Raw genomic sequence first — 21252 nt, 5'->3', positions numbered from 1 at the left:
ATACTTGAGATAGAATTTGTTACATTTCCATCGTGCAAAATTTAATTTTCCTCTGTTGTTCCATTTGGAAAACTAAATGTGCTACAATTCTGTATCCTGAGTTCACACAGACACCTGCAGATTCTCTTAATACTCCAATATTTTTGTCCATTCAAAGATTAAATAACATATTTCTAATATGAGATTATCTACTAGTCAGGCTCTTTAACCCAGTGATAAATACAGGCAAAGCTCAATGAAGGACACCATTATTTTTTTTAATGCATGCATCTTTGATTATTTACATTTATTAAATTATTAAATTTTAACTTGATTTCAAGAAATATTGGAGAAATGAACAACAAATAATTTTTTAAAACTTTTTCCAGTCCTCCTTCTTTGGACTTCATCCTGCTTATCCCTGTCAGTTTCCTCCTAATGAAACAGTTGGCGGATTTTTACAATCCCAATGAACAATGTACACACAACGCCTTGGGTAATTTTATTTAGAGAATTAACATTGCTGTAGCAATTTTAAGTAATACAGAATTGCTGCTTTCTGCTCAGTCTGCCAAAACAAACTGATCAAGCATATTAGAGAAATGTATGACAAAGCAACCAGTTGAACACATTAATTCTGACACATTCTATTCATTTTTCTTTCCCTGATGTCTTTTTCTGGAATGCAGCTCCTTAGGTAATATGGTTTGGAAAGGTAAATGAGGCCTTAGTAAGACAACTAATGTAATACATTTTTATGACTACAAATCTGTATCTATGCATAAATTTAGCAAATATCAAAGGAAACATTGTTAAATCGATGCAAGGGCAATATTCCTTCTTTTTTACTGTTTTTTAAGTTTTATCTCTTCTTTTTATACTTGTCTTATATGCTATTGGTTAATATAACATCATTATATTTGAAATTTTTTTAATTGTAGCATCAAAGGGGGGAAGTAACCACAACTGACTTTAATTTTGATAGAAAATAACAAATGTGAAAAGCAAACAATAGTAAATAAGTAATTTTACCTTTCATTAAAGAAATAGTTCATATAAGCATTATAGAAGATAATTACATTTTAATATGCAGTCATAATATGGTTATGGACAACTGATTAAAAGAAGAGAATAATGTACCAATTCAGGTTATTTCCAAGGGCCAGAGGTGAGTTGTTTCATGCTTCTAACTCCCCAGAAAGCAATGCAAATGGAAAAAACAATCTGAAGAAATAAAACACAAACAGAAAAAAAGGGTAGAAGTGAATCAATACTTTTGCTCAACTGAATTAAAAATATTTCCCTAGAGGAAAATCAACAGGGACATTTTAGGCAGTCAAGTTATTTAAATTAAATGTAGCAATTGTTCACTGATAGAAATTAGCCAATTTAACTTAAAACATGGCATGTGAAGACAGGAGCTGGAGTTAAGAGTTTTATTTCTGTGGCTTTTTCTTATCTTCACAAATCTGGGTCATTTCAAGCAATGGGGCTAGTAAGTTAGATATTCAAACCTTTCTTCTGACATCTGGGGTACAGCATGTTGTACGTATTATGCTAAATGATCTAATTGCTTACATAAGTTAAGAAACCTTTGGAATAGGAGAAATAAAAACATGGTTAAAGAATCCCTCCAAGGCAATATGATCTACCTTACTATGAACTTCGCCCAACGTGAATTAAATTCACACTGCTGCTGATTTACCTCCTCAGTCTTCTGATCTTATCAGGTGTAAAAATGTAACTGCAAATTTCTTTCACACTGAAGACTTAACTAAATCATATTAAAGCACCCTCAAAAGTTCGTTGAGTTTGTTCACTCCAGGTACTGGTCATCGTCTTTGCACCATCAAGTTTCCCAAAAGCAAGCCATTCCCTTTGCTCTTACCTAAGCACTAATAATTAAAACGATAGGATTGCTTTCCTGATCACCATTTGAGTTCAGGGAGTACTGGAATGATGATGAAAGCAAACAATGCTAAAACGACCAGATTTATTGGGATAGCTGTGTGGGAATTTCTCCATATTTTTTCATATATGTGTATATTTCCCCTCCAAACTATGAAAATAGGACCAGATGCCTCTCCCCCAGAAGAATATCACTGTACCTGGAAGATTCACTAAAATATACAAAGAGAGCACATTTAAGTAATAAGATGAAGTCATGGGAGCATTCTAGGGTAGGAAACTGTGGTAAAGTCAAGGCTGTTAACTGAGGACAGCTGTGAATTCACAGAAAATACCTTGAACTATGCTGATTTTGCTATTAAAGCATGAATAAGGAAAAAACGTCAACAACAATCAAAATACAAACAAGCCAAAAATCGCTCGCAGACAAGGATATTTAGATTTACGAGTGGGCTGTCCAGTTTCATATGAACCTCCTGGATCTTTCTAGAGAACCACCATCCTTCACATTAGCCAGTTTGATGCACCTCTACAAATTCATGCATTCCTTTTAGCATACAACACCCACAATATGAAAAATATTACCAATAAAATCAGCAGTTAAATTGAAGGAGAAATCAAGAATAATATTAACATTTTGGAGTTGCCTCAGAAGTCAAATACAATATATTTAAAGGCTGGTTTTGATTTTGTTTCTTTTGACTGTAGCTCAAGAGAAATGACCTCATGGGATTTCTTCTGGTGGTGCCAGGTAAAATAATACAGCGATGGGGGTAGTATTTGTGAAAGCTCTAAGACTCGTGCAGTGAGTTGCAGCACTTGTCCATGAAAATGGGTTAATGCTGAGAATGGTGCTGAGAAGGTGGCTTTTCCAGTGAGAGATGATGAATCTATAATATCAGAGTAAATCATTTACTTTAGATCAAGAATATCCATCAGGCAACTAATAGATACCTTGTGTTGTGCAGGGTGGAGGAATCTAAACTATATTTGGCCATAGAAGTCTTTATTGTACAGTCACAAGGATAATCTCACTGAGGGAAGGCTGAGGAGAATTACTTCAGTGAAACCTCAAAGTTGTATATAAAGTTTTCAGAGTATTCTCATAAATCTCGTAATTCTCCTCTTTTCCACTCTCAGTTCCCCTAGACTGTCTATACTTTCATCTCAACTCCCAGTACTATTAAAAAGTTTTACCTAAAGAGAAAGTGGAAGAGATTGCAATTCTAGTTATGCCTTGTTATTAATCCACCATTTCCCACTAAATCCTTCCACCTTTGAAACTGTGATTCACATCCTTTATTCTCTAGGACCTACCTCTAACTAAATCACAAAAACCTTCTTTTCAGTTATCTGAGATGCTTTTAAATTCCTACCAAAAACGCAGTGCTGCAGTTCACAGTCTTATTTTGTTTGGTTGCTTGCTTGCTTGTTTCAGGCTCCTATGTCTTATCCCTTCAAAGAGATGTACAACTGGTTAAGCCTAGGGCTCAGGATCCAATTGTATTGATGTGCACTGGAGACCTCTGCTTAGGCCAGCATTGTGCTACAGGCCGTTATTAGATTATGTCACCCAATTCTCATGACAAACTTTGGAGTACTGGTATCCAATTTGGCAATGGGACAGTGGGAACTCAAAATTCATGTGGTATTACCAAGGAATCACAGAACTACTAAATATCAGAGCTAGAATAATGTTTCACATTTACCTAGTAACCCCAAGAAAATCTAACTGCAAAACCTAGGAAATCATTTCAAAGAATATGAACATTCATAGTGAATTCATTTCCTTTTTGTAGTCATCACTTGGATTTTCCTAGTTATTGTTTTTTCTTGTGTCAGTAACTGCTAGGCTTCTGAGACCTTTTCACAATCAGTATCTTAAGAACAAATTTGGAGTTTTTACATATAATAAAATCCAGATTGGCACAAGATCATAGAAATAAAATAAAATGTGTCCTTCTAAAACTATGTGATTCTGAAATATTCACCATTCCATTAGAAAATATTTCAGTAGAAGAAAACAGTTGATTTTATATTTTAGAATATATATGTTTTTATGTATCATAGATAAGGCATAATAGATCCAAATATACATTGGACATATAATTTTAAGCCAGAAAATTATTTACTGTAGAATCAATATAACCACTTGATTACTGTAGTCACTCCATTTAAAATTTTCCTTTGTCCAACTGTTCTTTTGATTTTTATATTAAGCCATTTATTTTAGTTCTCCTTCATTGATTAGACTGAATGTATCACTTTACTTCATAGTTCATTAACACATTTCTTAAACATTTGTTAAATAAAGACAGAATTCCTACCTAGGATAGTAGAAGAATAGAAGAAAACTGTAGACTTTTTATTTTGCAATATTCATCTCTAATCTCCAGATATGATGTTTCCAGATATATACAAACTCAATGCACAATTATTTTATCCTAGTTCTAGGCAAGCCCCATGATTTTAACAGCTGGATTCAAAATATAAAGCAGAGGAAGTTCATTCTTAGTGTCAAGCCCTCCTTGCACTAACACATCATTAGTGGTCCTTGTCTTCAGGCTATTTCCTTGACTTCCCAGGAACCTCAACTCTGATGCCTGAACTTTGCCCTGTACAGATGCTGTCACGTTTCCACCATGCCTTTCCAAAAAGTTCATCAATTGGCAGGTGGCTAATCTGTCACTAATCCATATCAGAAGCCTAGTGGTGACTGGCATTTTATTCTGCTGCTCCTCTCAGGGTGGGGAGGGGTGTGTGTGTTGCTTTTGTTTTAAGAGACAAGGTCTTGCTATGTTGCCCAAGCTGGACTCCAACTCCTGGACTCAAGCATTCCTCCCATCTCAGCTTCCCAAGTAGTTGGGCCAATAGGGATGTGCCATCTCACCCAGGTTTATGTCTGTATTTTAAGAGACTTAATTCAAAATGGCTCTAATGATGAGCAAATCCAGCATCTAATCTTAAAGGACAGAATAGTATTATAAGAGGCATTTATGTGCTTGTTGCATGCTCTCAAATTGCAAACCCTCAAAGTACAAAGAAACCTGTTAGATTTGACTTATACCTATGTACATATCTGTCTATTCTGGTTTTAATCCACTTTCTATATTAAACCTTAAGCAACCTGAAGAGAAAAGAAAAATGTCTCCTTAAGCAGTGGAGAGTTTTAATTACAACTAGCTAGCAATCTCCTACAGCCTTTGTGGAAGTGATAAAATAAGACTTTTCAAATAATTTAGCTTTTAGACAAACTTGCAAGTAAAATGAGAGATTTAATGTACTTGAATAATTATTCAAAAGAGAAATGAAATCTCTGAAATTGCCAAAATTTTTAGTCTTCCAAACATGTATTTATTGTCACAAAGATTAAGATAGGAAACACTCACCAAGCTGTATCTTATTCAATTTTGTATGTATTGCAGCAGCGGTATGATTACATAAATATGCCAGAATCACTAATAAGATGAATAACCACGTTAAATGAGCTAAGTCATTTTGTTGAATGGTCAAGTCACTTACTCTACTTTGTCAAGGAAGGAATTGGATTTATTTTAAGTGTAAAATGGCATTTTTGTAAAGATATCAGACTTAGTCACTTTACAACCAATTGAAAAGTTATTACTATTTGGTCAATTGTATAAGTTTTCAGCCAAATATAGGTTTACATACTTGTTTCCTAAAATTTCCCTAAAGTTTGTTAAGAATTAGAATACCTATTTTGTATTCTTAACAAAGGTATACACTGGCCCTAAAGAGAAGAGTACATTTTTCAGAAAAATTATTTCTGTAATATCACTGAGGTTTATAAAATACCAGATAACTGATTATTTAATAGAACTATAACAATCACAACAGTAAGAATTGTTTTAAAGGAAGCACATTAAACATGCAGTATTTTTTCTAAATTATTTATTTATTATACTTTAAGTTCCGGGGTACATGTGCAGAACGTGCATATTTGTTACATAGGTATACACATGTCATGGTAGTTTGCTGCATCCATCACCCCGTCATCTACATTAGGTATTTCTCCTAGTGCCATCCCTCCTCTATCTAGTTCCCTGTGATGTTTCCCTCTCTGTTTCCATGTGGTCTCATTGTTCACCACCCACTTATTAGTGAGAACATGCCGTGTCTGGTTTTCTGTTCTTGTGTCACATTGCTGAGAAAGACGGTTTCCAGTTTCAACCATGCCCCTGCAAAGGACATGAAATCATCCTGTTTTATGGCTGCATAGTATTCCATGGTACATATGTGCCACATTTTTTTTTTATCCAGTCTATCATTGACGGGCATTTAGGTTGGTTCCAAGTCTTTGCTGTTGTGTGAACAGTGCCACAATAAACATACATGTGCATATGTCTTTATAACAAAATGATTTACACTCCTTTGGTATATACCCAGTAATGGGATTGCTGGGTCAAATGGTATTTCTAGTTCTAGATCCTTGAGGATTTGCCACACTGTCTTCCACAATGGTTGAACTAATTTACACTCCCACCAACAGTGTGGAAGAGTTCCTATTTCTCCACATCCTCTCGAGCATCTGTTGTCTCCTGACTTTTTAATGATCACCATTCTAACTGGCATGATACTGTACCTCATTGTAGTTTTGATTTGCATTTCTCTAATGACCGGTGATGATGAACTTTTTTCATATGTTTGTTGGCTGCATAAATGTCTCCTTTTGAGAAGTGTCTGTTCAAATCCTTTACCCACTTTTGGATGAGGTGAGTTTTTTTCTTGTAAATTATTTAAAGAAAACTATAATTAATCCTTTCTTAAATATACTTTTTAACACAATGTTTTGGTTTTTGAGATGACCATTGTCTGCTATACAGATAAGAACCCAGAGAGATCAAACCTGGATTGCTACAAAATATCTCTATTTCTTATTAGTGCAAGAGGACAAATAAGCACAATGGAACTAGAATAGAATTGAGAGCCAAATGCACTATAGCTCTTTATGAACTGGAAACATCAGGAAGATATTAGATAATTATAGATTTTTTTCTAAAATTTTACAAGAACCCACTTTCACAAATGCCAATTTATAAGAAATTGATAATTGTTGATTTTTACTTTGAATACATTTTATACATTACCAAAATATTATTCATATTCAGAAAAAGGCAAAGAAAACATTAGAGAAATAATTTCTAGATCCTGCATCTATTACTTGGAAATCTTCATTATCTCTTTGTGCTTATTTCTATACCCCATTCAAGAGAGAATCACAATCACAGCATTGCTTAATATGAGGCCTTTAAAGATTTTTTCCTACCTAAATTTTAAATCAACACTATTACACTAGTTTGTAAATATATATTACAGTTCTTAGCTGAGGAAAAACAACATAAAAAGAAAGCTTATGTGAATGGTCATGTGTTAACAACTTATTGAAAAGAATATGTATTTCCTTCAGTCAATAAATATCTACTGATATTAGTTTTTAAACAGGAAAAAATACTAAACATAACACAATCAAGTTTTAAAAAGATAAATACAAAATACATATTAAAACAGAGTTTTCACTCTTTCAGCTGAACTCTGAAAATGGAAGTATAAGATTTTCACTATTTTACTATTCAATGGTAGCAAAAGACACTTAGAATAACAAAAAGCAGTCACTTAATTTACACAACAAATGCAGAATCTTTCATTTCAACCATTATTTCAGTTCCCCAGAGGTAATCATCTTTCATTATATACGATTATTTACTCACTTCTAAAAGTCTAAACTGTCTAACAAAGTGTGCATCATTTTGGACAATACTACAGTAGATAAGCCTATTGTTCATCCAGACCACATTTAAACTGTCATGATAACATTTGAAAAACATAAATATTAGTCACAAAATTGGAGGTCACTTAGATGTTTCCAAAGCTTACCTATAATCCAGAGAATATACTTTAATACAGTTGGCATGAATTAGCTACTGTACTTGTACACCCATCTGGTTAAAATTGTATAAACCATAGTTAGCATAAAGTGAAAATGCTACATTTCTCAAAAACATCTGTGAATTTTTCATCTTTGAATTAGAAGTTATGAATAAAATATTTTTACAAGATAGACGGCCTTAAAAAAATCCAGTATTACCAACCCTTGTTCTAAGAGTATGACAATCCAATAATGTGGATTTTTAAGCTGTTTTTGAATAACTACTAGATTGTCTTTCCTTGTAAACACTAATACACCTCTATTTACATTATTTTCCTGGAGAATGTCTAAATATTTTGATACACATACTCTCGATGTTCTGACCTAACTTCTCAATTTTTTCCAGTTTAGATTATTATATTTTTGGTTTAAGTTTGTCAAAAGGACAGGTATGTAGACACTAGCATAAAGTGAAAATAGATGTATCACAACTAACACATAGAGAAAACTTAAAGACAACCAAACTTTCTTAGACATGATTTATAAATTATGTCTGTGATTTATAAATCATAAGTGTATTCATAGGGTGTCCAGAAAATGTACCTTGTTTAACCTGAAGCTTGAATTTCTATTTTTCTAATCATCCACGTTCTTGATGCTACAGAAGAGTGACTTTTTAGACTTTTTCTTCAACATTACAGCGGAGAAACATTAAGGATATATGGACAGAAGGTTACAATACGGTTAAATTAATAAAGGACCAATTATCATTTGTGAGAAGAAACGTTAGGAAAAACACTGACCATCATGTTGGCAAAAGGATCTTAGTAAATAAAAGTACATTTTAGAGAAATAATCTTTTTCCACCGATAATCTTCCTCTGGTTTTCACCATGGAACCTCATGTTCTTTACTTTTTATGGATGTGAGAAGAAATTTTTTTAAAAATCAGAGCTATGAAAACTTTTAAGAATGGTCTGTTTTAGTTTTTATAAAATTGGGAATAAAACTAGAGCAGAAAAATAACAAGGCATCTGATGACCATTGTAACTAGCATGACCTTCTGCTGAGATTTTTTAATTCCTTAAAATTACTGATGGGCAAACCGTTAAAAATAACCTGACCCCCATACTCTGAAAGCTATGAAAGCACTATTTTTTGAAGTCTAAGATAGTTCTGTGAATTTAAAAATTCATTCATTTTCTTATTTTACTCTTATATGTCTGTAAATAAGTTCTGGCTACAACTAGAAACAATTTCATTTAATTTTTCTGAGTATGCCTAACATTAGCACAAAATTGTTTGCCTCATAACCAGCATGTTTTGAAACAGAAGATTTTTGAACAAGATGTTGCTGGATTCATCATAGTCCTTAACAGTCCTAACAGAACTCTCTTGAATGATGAGAAACACGACATTTAATCTAAATCCAAATACTACACCTTTCTAATACCTTTTACTACTGACAACTGAAATTTAAAGCATTTACATTTTAAAACCAGAGGTTTGTTGTAATTAAAAATTACAAAGAAAATAATTCAGTCCTAATCTTCTACCAAAAGGTCATTTTTGTGTTCAAGGACTGGCAGTGTCACCCACTTCCTCCCAATCGTCTTACCACAGCACACTGATTTTCAGCGTATCCCAAAGAGCAAAACATGTGTCATTTCTCTGACATAAATAAAGAGTCTAAGTCATCTCACATGGATAGCAGTTTTCAATACTTGATGCACAATAACTTCAATTGGGAAGAGCATGTGTTTACAAATGCAGAATAGCATTCAACACTGCTCATCCAAGATTTTTAGTGTGCCGTTAAACAAATTATTTGGCCTTATCTACTATGCAGGAAACAAAAAAAAGTCTCTTAAAAAATGAGTTCATTTTTAAGGAAAAAAATGTCATGTTTACAGAAATAACAGCGATGTCTGGTTTTAAAAATAGGGCAGTCTATCTTGAAAAGCTGCGTTTTGAAAAGATCCTTTCGTATTGTTTTTGTTTATGTCAAACGGATGATTAGAGCCCCAGAAAACGGGAACCTCCCAGCATAGGGTAATAGAAGGCCAGCAGCCCACATATGGCTGGCAGCTTGGGGGATTTCTCTCAGTGTTCTGCCAGAGATGGGACTGCCCAAATAGTTTCTCGCCTAAGTCTGAAGTCATAAACTGCAGGACCAGCCATGTCAGAACTGGACCCAAGGGTATACAGAGTTTTGGCTGATGGGAAACAATGACTGCTTCCTAAGGAAGCCACAGCTGCTTTCCTGAGAGACACCCCAGATGCCTGAATTTTCCCTTACTTTCCATTTTTGACTACCTGTTCTGGCAACAGTTCCAACAAAGGGAGAGGCAGGCAGCAGGCACCCAGCTGTTTTCAATAAGCTTTGGCAACACAGGTACTGATTACATAAACACTACAAACATTCAAAGAACATATTTTCTAGCTTTCAAGCTAGAAAGCAAGGTGTGAGCCTGTATCAACACCCCACTTCTCATCTCTCCCACTCTAAATAATTAGGATGATGATAATCACTTTAATTATTAAAGCAAAGATTATGAAAGAAAACATATCAATTGCTGGGAAGGAGCTCAAATTATACAGAGTATTGGGAAGATATGACATCTCCACATTTCAGGAACAATAATTTTTCTTTTTCCTTATGAAATGATAAGATCAAAGTATACACTTAATTTGATTGATTTCTCATTATTTTCCCATGACTCAGGCAAAAAAGAATCAGATATTGCATTATCTATTTGCATTACAACACATTTTCTGTTTCATTTTCATATATTCGAAAATATAATTTAAAAAGTTTAATATATGCTAAAATCTCCAGGTAAGTATATCAATGAAATAGTACATAAGGTCCTCTGCTAATATTAATCTCAGGTCCAAAAACCTAGAGAAGATGTTGATTTATATTTTAAGTCAAATGGAATTTCCTGGGCTTTAAAATATATATATTCATTTTCTGGATTTGATTTTTGGAAACTGAAATTTTAAGTAACTCATTCAAGCTTAAAGGTAACAAATGCAGAGTATTTTAAAAATGATTTCCATATTTGACATATTAGAATAAGAGTTTACTTAAAGAAATGAATTGGAGCTTCAGTAATTTATATTACCAGGTAACGGTTCAATTTTCTGTATAACATAATAATATTCCTAAAACAGAGAATGGTATTGCATTTAATTTTCTATCTTGAGATTCTTATTTTCATTCTAATACTTCAGAAAAAAAAAATCTTTGGCTAGGTCACTTCTCCTTAATATGTCTATTATTTCTGTGATAATTTTCTTTCCTCCAAGATGGTAGAATATATTATTTGATCTGAGTTTTAAATTAGGCCCTTTCAAATAAAAATAGCTACTAGATAAAAGCAGCAGAGAAAATATTTTTCGAGTTATTTTTGAAAGCCAGCTTTGCACACAGTGATACTGTGAATTCAAAAACATAAAGCTATTTTACAGAAAATAAAAGTGTCATTAGTAAGTTAGTGAATAGACTAAGAATGATGTACTGCATATACATTGCAATTGCTGTAATGTGGGACATAAAGAGCTAGTAAAACAAAACAAAAGAAAACAAAACACTGAAAAAGGAATCAGCAGACTAGGCTGTCCCAGTTCAACACAAATTATTTTTCTCAAGAGGACAATTTGATTTTGTTTCTGTCTTTATAAAATGGGAATAATAGCTTCCCTGATTTTTCACAGGATTTTACTGAGGATTGACTTACTTTTTAAATTATAAAGTATTATAAGAATATAAGAGAGACTACTATGCTACTATTCTTGCTTAAAAGACTCAATAAGCTAAATGTGAAAACGGAAAGTGACAGATAAGGAGACATAAAGGGTAAGTAGGTTTTGGAACATGAGAGATTTTAGTCAGCTCTTTCTTGTTGGTGGTCCTCAGTTAGAACGATGCCTTTAAAGCTGTGGCTACATGATAATGCTGGGAAAATATAATTCTGCAAAGTGGTGTTAAGATTTCAGTGGGTAACTATTTCATTTATAGATTGATTATTTGTTTGGAGTATTTCTTTTACGAACCCTGTCCTTTTACAAAATGGTGTTCCATGTTCCGTTGCATTTTTATACCAGCCTTTTGAAACCCATTTTAGTGTCCTAACATAATTTTTAATTCCTTACTTATAACAAAAATATGAACAAATTTCTTAATATCCTCCCACTCACTATTACCAAACTACTGCTTTGTTCTTTCATATTACATTAAATTCGCTACTCAAATATGAAACTATGTCCAAAATAATTATCTTTACACAGATTTTTTTTTCAGGGGGACCCTGAGCAACACAATGGCAATATATACATTAAAAATTCTACAATAAATAGACAATTTTTTTAGTTATAGTGTTTCTTGGAATATTCTTTGACAAATGTACAAAGAATTATATTCAACAAAGCTGAGTCAATTTTGAGCAGAACCAAAATAATGCCATGAGAAATTTTTGGACTAGCAAATCGACCACAGAACTGCAAAGGAAATGGCCAACTTGAAGGATACAATGGAAGAAGGAAGGTCAGAAAAATGCCTTGGAGAATTATTGTTCCATATCTTCGCTGTTTTGTAAACAATGCTTTACTAGACAATTCAAACCCTTGAAAACCTATTAAAATGTTCACTCTACACTCAATGTAAGAAAACCTAACATATTAAAGTCACAAAATAGTAAACCTTCAAATTACACTAAAACAAATACTCATATCATTCTATGCATTCACTGTTTATTTAGTGTTAGGTGTGGAGTACACACACACACACACACACACACACAGGCATGACACCTACTTCAAAGATGAATGGATGCACAAAAAGAATTACATTGATTCACTCTCTATTAGGTTGTATTCATTCACGAATATTTATCACTCTTTTTTTTATGCCAGGCATTTCACGGCTGGCAGAGATGTTACTGGTGAGTAATAGGACCTTGAGCTTTTCATGTATTAGATTTGCAGAGACCTTATTTCGAAATCTTCTGGTAGAATTATCTTTATAATGTTTTCATTCAATGAAAAAGAAAAATATTTGACTAAAATGAGATCAATCCCACGGCTATATTACATTTTCCACTGACTTAGCTAACTTGTAAAATGAATCATATCCAGCAGAGCTACCTTACAGGGTTCTTATATGCGATGAATCATCCTCATCTAGCAAATAGAGTATTCCCTGAAGTAACCATGATTCAGTGCTTTGAGTAGCATTTTGGGGATACAAAAGAAGTCAATTTTAATCACAGTTCCACCTTAGGCAAGTTATTTAATCTAGCTATGTCTCAGTATCTTCATAAGAAAAATAAAGAGAATCTTACACAGTTGTTGGAATGTTTAATTTAAATAACGTACATGAAAACTTGAGTTTCCTGTGTGCATTCAACAAATGTCAGTACTTCAGTTGATTATATTGTTATAATTGTCAGTATTGACATTAGGTCACCATTTATAGCAATATTTTCTAAACTTTGCATTGAAAATACATCATAGAATCTCTGCCCCTCTTTGGATTTAACTTTATTATTATTATTGATATGAGACACATAAAAATAGAACTTTTTTTAAAAAGCTTGAGATTAAACAAGTATAAATAAAAATTATAATATTTAAGTTTTTCCATCTCAATGGATTATCTTACCCTTCACTTTTGAAAACCATAATCAAAAATATAAAGAAGTCTTCAAAGGCTCCAAAGTTTGGTATCCTAGAAAAAACAGGCTGAGAACCATGAAACATGGATTCTCATCCTTTGGGTCACAAATGGCTGAACTGTTTTATTTTCTCAGTCTCTTTGTCCCTTTGTCAAAGCAAAAACCAGTCTCTTTGCTGAAAGACAGAGTAGAAATAGAAAATCTCTAAGATCCATTATCAGTTCTATTACATGAATTAAAAAATAAAATTGACCAACACAGTATTAAAATAATATAAATTTCCAAGGATAGCCTCCAGGAAAACTTAAATTTATAATAAAAAAGATACACCAGAAATAATTCTTTTTGCCCAAATTGTTAGTACCACAATGTCATTGAAAAGAAAAAAAGACATGAAAAAAGTTTTTTATAAAAGCATCCTCCACATATTTGAAGTATGTAAAGAGAATGGCAAAGGATCAAAGAGATAGATGCCAAAATCATCAATTCCTAGCTATCAAGATTCCTGATCCCCTTGATAGAGATCAACTAGACTCCATAAAATTTTGCAAAGTTAGGATATACCAAGGTCATCTTTGAAAAATTACTTAGTGGATATTGCCAAAGGGATGGTAGATAAGGCATCAGAAGTAGTAATGATTCTTACGAAAACTTTGCAGAGGCAAGTACTGAAATAAAACATGTAATGAACAATTTCAACAGCGACTGGTAAATAATGGCGTGTTTAAGGGACAAGAGAAATTTCACAGGCAAAATATTTTGCTTATTTGTGTTTATAGTTGAATAAATACAGTCTGGCCATTAAGGTGTTGTATATATCCAGTTACAAAATTAAAACTTTAAAATGTTTAGTTTTTCTATGGTCCATAATTTGTTGCTGTTTATTTCTCCCTTCAATGAGAGATAAAGGAGAGAGAAAGACAGAAATAGAGAAATACATTACTAGAATCTCTAAAAATAATTATGTTATGAAAAATCTGTAAAAACAAATCTATGGAAAATTTATACTCAATATTAAACATTGAATAAGAGAAAAATTGTACTTTGGGACACTATGAGTTTTCAGAAAATGTCTTCATAGCTGAAAATGTGTTTATGATTATAACAAAGGTATATTTTATGGATTCTGGGGAATGTGTTAATAACTCTCATGACTAAGTAAAGGCAAGAGAAACCTCCTTAGTTAGCTTCTGAAGGTAGCACATGCAGCAAAACTTGTCCAGAGTTAAAATTACCATAGAAAATCCCTTCAGTAACCCCTAAAGTGTAATACACATGGTTTTGTATATACAAATGCTTTATGACAATTTCCTCACACTTAAATTGGAGAACCATTGTGCAAGGCTGAGGAAAGTAACCAAAGCAAAGTCTACAGATTTCTCGCAATTCAAACCAATCCTATCTTTGGGTCAGTGGCAAATAGGCAGGGGAAAAAAAATGGATGAGCTTTAATATGTTTCTGCTTATCTGTAGGGCTTGCTACTTTTTATTTTTAAAACTGAACCTTAGTGCTCTAATACATTATTAAAGAATGTAATTGCTTTTTTGAGGGTCAAACAAGAGAATGGAATACACCTTGCAACTGGGGTAAGTCCCAAATCCTGCGAGTAGCTGAAATGCATAAACGATGTCATTTTACTCTATCTTAATACAAAGAAGAATATTTAGTTTGGCTTATTGGACATAAAAAGCTTATTTTAAAGTTATGCTTTCACTTTCTGTATCTTTTTGTGTCTCTTGCTATTTCTAGTTGCATCTTCGACAGCACTGATCCTATAAGAGCCTATGCAAGCAGAAGTTTTATTTCAAGCATTCAAATGAATGAGTCCAATATAAATTCTGTCAAAACAAATGTAATATATCAAGACCTTCTGTTATTAGTACAGTAAGTTAATATTAAATTTGAATACTAGCTTTTCCTTTCCCCAATTATGATCCTCTGCAATAAATCAGTCCACCACAAAGTATTTACTACAGGGATGCTCCTTGTTATGAAGCAAGACTCATAAACTTTACACAATCCTGAAATGAGAAGACTGTTATGACTCTTGACAATTTCACAAGGAGGAATATTGTCTAAATTCATTATAATTGGCTAAATTTCTCTACAATCTGATCAAAAGAAAGCACATGCATTCAGAAATTTTCTTTTTCTATTTTTTCTTTTCTTTCATTTTTCTTTGCTGTGATGAAGTGAGTTACTAGCTCCCCAAAGATCTGAAGACTCAACACAGTTTGGGTTGTACACTGGAATTCTCCCCCGTGAGTTTGGCGGCCGGGTCAGTAGGAATGATATTAGTACATTTAATTTTCAAAACACATACAGTGGAACAGATGTGTTTTATAGAGACTGCAAAATGAAGGGGGTCTGCATAATGTTTTAGTACTATATGGTTAGAGATCACCGTATGAATCTAATTCCTGCTGATAATCATAACTTGTCTCTGTAAAAACGAGTTTATAACATTTGTGTATAGCACTATGGAGAATATCAAAGCTACCAAGATTTGAAACAGTGCAGCAGGAGCTCCAAGACTTTATGTAAATTAACCCCACAACATGGAACACATTAACTGGAGGGCTTTAGGAATTTGGAACTCAGATTGCCTAGGATGTGGGTTTAATTGAAAGGCAGTATTATAACAATCAGTTTTTCTCTAGAGACAGGATTTTTTAAGGTGTATGCAAACGTATAATTGAGCATTGACATATTACATCATGGTGATACATTTTAAACAACACATATCTGCTTCACAGTATTTATTTCACGGAAATACCACTGGTTATTCAAAGATTTCTCCTTTAGTGGCAAGCCATCTGAATAAATGAACAGTACACTGAGGTGAGCCAGTCAACTCTCAGATGAGGCCAGGCCTCAAAGGCTCACACATACACAAAGCACTTCTTCTGGAAAAAATGTTTCTGGGTTTTCAACATAAATCAGGGTCAACACATAATACAATCATACACTAGTGTATTTAAAAGCTGGAAAACAGTCTAACTAGGACTGCGATGCTTCCAGCAAACCTTCAGACCAAACAGTAATCAGAAAGAGAATTCATGGCTTTGTGATCAAAACCCATCTCTGTTCTTGTCCATGAAGGGGTTTCCTGCTCTCCTGGGGAATTTTTAAATGGGCGTTAGAAAACTACACTTTCTACACTGCTATAATTTTAAGGGATTTCTTTTTCTATTTTCTTTTTTTGTAAGATGTAGACACAAATGAACATAGTGGTAAGTAATACTAAAATCCAAGAGCCTTGCTTTTCACACCATAACAGTTAACTTATTAAACTTTTATGATCAAAAAATGAGCCAAATCTTTCCACTAGAATTCTATATGCATCACTCATTTATAGCAGTAATGAAAAGATTAAAGAATAATGATAAAAAATAATAAAATGTCACAAGAAATCGATATAAATACAAAAATTCTTTTTGGTCCAGTTGCATACTGTACTCAAATATATGTCAAATAAAATCAAGTATTTTTTTAGACATAAAATATAAAGTATAAAACTAAAAGTTGCTTCTTGCATGGGAGATTTAAGAGCTGTAGGATCAATAGATCAGCAACTATCATTTGAGCATGCATTATGTTCCTATGTAAGTGCTAGAACGAAAGTGAAAGAAAATGTGTGTGTGTGTGTGTGTGTGTGTGTGTGTGTGTGTGTGTCTGTGTGTGTACACACATATATGCCCAATCCCTTTGACAATGTTTTGGCAATGTAAAATATAGATGTACATATCTCATACTCTCAAAGGGGCTAGGGCTTCTGTAAAGTGTCCTAATTCACAGACACAAGACTCTCTTTTACTTTAAATAAATGCATCATTTGAAAACTTAATATATTTTATATATTTTATATAGCTTACCTGAAAAGTAAACACATAGATTCTTCGGAAAACAAGAAGGAGAGGAAGGAAATACAAAGCTATAGTTGAAGTTGTAATGTTGCACCTGAGCCATGAAATGTGGCCTTGAATCTAGGAGGGCTGTGGGAATGATAATCTAATAAATGACGTCCAATCCATGAAAAAGTACAAGAAAAATAACCACTGGCCCAGAGAAGTGGCCATGAAGCTTTTAGTTGGCCTCATGATACAGATGGAGAAATTGAAAAAGCCAAAGAGTTTCACGGTGAGTGTGTTTCAGATATCCAAAGCTGAGAAATTAACATAAAAGTGGGTCTGTCATATGAAATTGTTGGGGCCACAAAAGAAAGAAATGTTAAATACCATAGAGATGCTCCCACATCCCAAGGCACATGGGAAGACCAGGGACATTGACAATTGCAACTGAGGATGAGTTCATAATAAAAAGGTAAATGCATGAACACACACAGTCTCTCTCTCTCCCTCTCTCTCTCTCACAATAGTTTTAAATGAGTGATCAAAAGGCAATTTAAATAAAATATTGAAATACACACACACTTAAGAAAAAGACATTTTGAGAGAGATTTTAATATGTGCAACAAATGGATAATTTATGCCACAAATATAAAAAGGAATGAAGAAGCAGGAAAGATATTATAAAGTAAGAAATTTTTTAAGTTTAAAGAGATTAAAAAATAGAAATAATGAGAAACAAATAAGGGACTAAAATTAAATAGCAGGTATATTTAGACATATATCAAATAGAAACATCTTAAACTAAAATATAGTTATTGAAATTAAAAATCCACTGAACTGGCAAATAAAACTGATCATACTTGGAAGAAAATAAAATTAGTAAGTTGTAAGATGGAAAAGCCACAGAGAGAGAGAAACAAAAATACGATAAATGCTTGCAGATATGTAAGTGAAAATAAAAAATACAATTTCTCTAATTGAAATTCAAGAAAGTAAATGAAAACAACAGTGGAGTGGGAATAACAATATAAAGCAAAATAGAGTTACTAAAAACCAAATACTGGTATCTAAATGGTTAAACAATTTATTGTTCACCATAATTTACAAGGAAGAGTATTATTTACTTAACCTTATTTTAGGTTCAGGGGTACATGTGCAGGTTTGTTATATAGGTAAACTGTGTGTCTTGGGGGTTTGGTGCTATTAAGTAAAACCAAATGACAATGAATATTCTGCATATCAACATTGAGAGATACATGTAAAAGTGTAGAAATAAAACTATTATATTTATCAATAAGAAAAAAGACACATAAATGGTGAAATATCCAACCAATTAAATGCTGTAGATAAAAATAAAAAGGAAGTTTCATATTCCAATGTGGATAAATTTCAAGAACAATTTTGAGTTAAAATATAACAGTGTAGAATTATTTATGTATTTTTTAAAGCAGAAATCTGCTGTATATTAAGGATATATAGTCAATAGAATTACATTTTCCTTCACAGGAATAAGAGATATTAATACTATATTGACTATGGGGGGTGTGTGTACACGTGTGTGTATATTTTGTCAATTTTTGTTTTACTATTTTGGGCCATATGTTTCAGTTCTTTTAATGGTTACTCTTTCAACAGTTCTTGTAGTGGTTAGTTCGCATAGTGATTGCATTGCACAGAACGGAAAAGAATGTGATTGAGAGGAGTGCCCTTCAAATGTTCAGATAAAATTTTATTTCCTTTAAAAAAATTTTAAAGATATTAACTCTGCTTAACCTTGTCCAATGTAAAATTCTGGATTTTTTTTCTGTATCTTTGAAAATAGTATATATAGTTAAAAAAATTTTTTTTTGAAAAATGAGGAGTTCAACAAGACCTGTGAAAGGTCAGGGAAGATTCAGAACAGAGATGAAACTATAGCTGGCCCAACAGCTGGATCAGACCTGGGGTGGCAGGAAGAAAGACCAACTCAGCAGAAGCCTGACGCACAGTCTACAATCGACCTTGTGGTAGAAAAGGTTGGCCTGACTCTTCTTCAACGTATTTGGAATAACAGAAAAATGGAAAGAGAAGTCCATCTATGGGGCTATTCAGTGCCAGACTGAATAAAGTGAATCTTATTTGATGACACTGAAGGATAATACCATAATAAAAGTTAAAATATGTTATATGAATTAAATAGGAGACAAGTCAGGCGAAGCTGTCAGAATCATGTTTGATAAGACAAAGTACTGTACCTTCATTCACTTATTGATCAAATTTGTTTGAAGAACCTTCATGCATGAATTATTTATACAATATTCATTAGCATAAAGGTGATAACTAAAATAGTTATTCAGGAAATATTTATAAAGTCACAATGATAAACCTCTACTCTTATGGGGTTTGAATTAGAGGAGATAATACAGATTATTGCACAACTATATTGCAGCGTGCTGTGTGTAGCAGGGACATCTCCTATAGTCTTGATAATCAAGTAGAGTGTTTGGGAGAATGAAGTGCTGAAGCACAGTAGTTTTTCAATTAAACATTTATAAATGGATGATTACACGATTACATTAACTAGCATTTAAACTGAGACAAGAAAGATGAAGAGTTTGCCAGCGAAAACAGGAGGAAGGGAAGTTTTGGGGGCAGAAACAACAATCCAGGAAGGAAAAGAAGACTTTTTTTTTTTTTTTAAACGGATTAAGAGACATTCTTAGATGGCTGATCCCGAGAAGCACAAATAAAGAGTAAAGAGGGATGAGACTCTTATAAGACAAGGTGGGTGATTGAAGCATTCTCATCCTGGAGTGATGTGATTCAATTTGCTCTTCAGCACCAGGCTGTGCTGTGGAAATTGATCAGAGTCCTGTTGGGACACTGTCTCAGTAAACTGATGATGACAGTTGTCAGAATTAAAGCAGTATTGGCTGTGGGGATGGAGAAAAAAAGATGGATTTAAAGGATTTGGGGGATTACACTGTGAAAGTGAATGAGTTCTCCAAGGTATATACCTAGGAAAATACATCTATGCTCTCCTGATAATCACCTAACATCTTTCCAGACAAGCCAGATGGCTTATTACATGTTTCCTGCACATACTTCAGATCTTTCCTGTTGTATAGCTCCCTTCATACTCACTGCCTCTAATTTTCTTCTCCAGTCCCACCTGTCCTTCAAGGTGGGTCTCAGTGATACCTTGCTGATGAAATCTTCTATGATGTTCCTTATTTTTACAATATATACTCTCTGCTTCCTCTAAGTCTTTAGAATTTTTGCCTCATATCTTTTATTGCATTTACGTACTGACTGCCATAATGTCAACTGAACATCTTATGTGACCACGTGACTGTGCTTTTTTTTTTTTTTTTTTGGAGATGGAAGCTGGCTCTATCACCCAGGCTGGAGTGCAGTGGCATCATCTTGGCTCATTGCAACCTCCGCCTCTTGGGTTCAAGTGATACTCCTGGCTCAGCCTCCCCAGTAGCTGGGATGATAGGCACGTGCCACCATGCCCAGCTACTTTATTTATTTATTCATTTGTATTTTAGTAGAGACAGGGTTTCACCATTTTCCCAGGCTTGTCTTGAACTCTGAGCTCAGGCAGTCTGCCCACCTAGGCCTCCCTAAGTGCTAGGAGTACATGCCTGAGCCCGGCCCTGACTGTGCGTTAAGGCCAGAAAAAATATCAAACATGAGCTGTTCCCATTTAAAGTGCTTGGCATACTGTCTTATGCATGTGCAAGACTCAGTAATAATAATATTCAGAAATAACATTAACCCAGAAATGTTTTATTAAATATGAATATGTAAATATCTTATTAGAAAATACCATCCTGGCCAACATGGTGAAACCCCATCTTTACTAAAACATACAAAAATTAGCTGGGCATGGTGGTGCATGCCTGTAGTCCCAGCTACTTGGGAGGCTGAGGCAGGAGAATTGCTTGAACTCAGGAGGTGGAGG

General features: G+C 33.5%; 1 protein-coding gene across 1 annotated transcript in view; it reads right to left on the bottom strand.

The window, feature by feature from the left end:
* Window positions 1-458: 458 nt before the first annotated feature.
* Window positions 459-21252, bottom strand: part of AGMO (alkylglycerol monooxygenase) — a 344339-nt gene continuing 323545 nt past the window's right edge. The window contains exon 12 of the mRNA XM_037734209.1: window positions 459-1203. Coding sequence (XP_037590137.1) covers window positions 1129-1203 — 75 coding nt within the window. The 3' untranslated portion in view covers window positions 459-1128. The remainder of the gene's footprint in view (window positions 1204-21252) is intronic.

The sequence above is a fragment of the Cebus imitator genome, unplaced genomic scaffold (assembly GCF_001604975.1).
Source record: "Cebus imitator isolate Cc_AM_T3 unplaced genomic scaffold, Cebus_imitator-1.0 Scaffold587, whole genome shotgun sequence".
In the NCBI taxonomy this organism is placed as follows: Eukaryota; Metazoa; Chordata; class Mammalia; order Primates; family Cebidae; genus Cebus; species Cebus imitator.
This window is presented reverse-complemented; position numbering and strand designations above follow the sequence as displayed.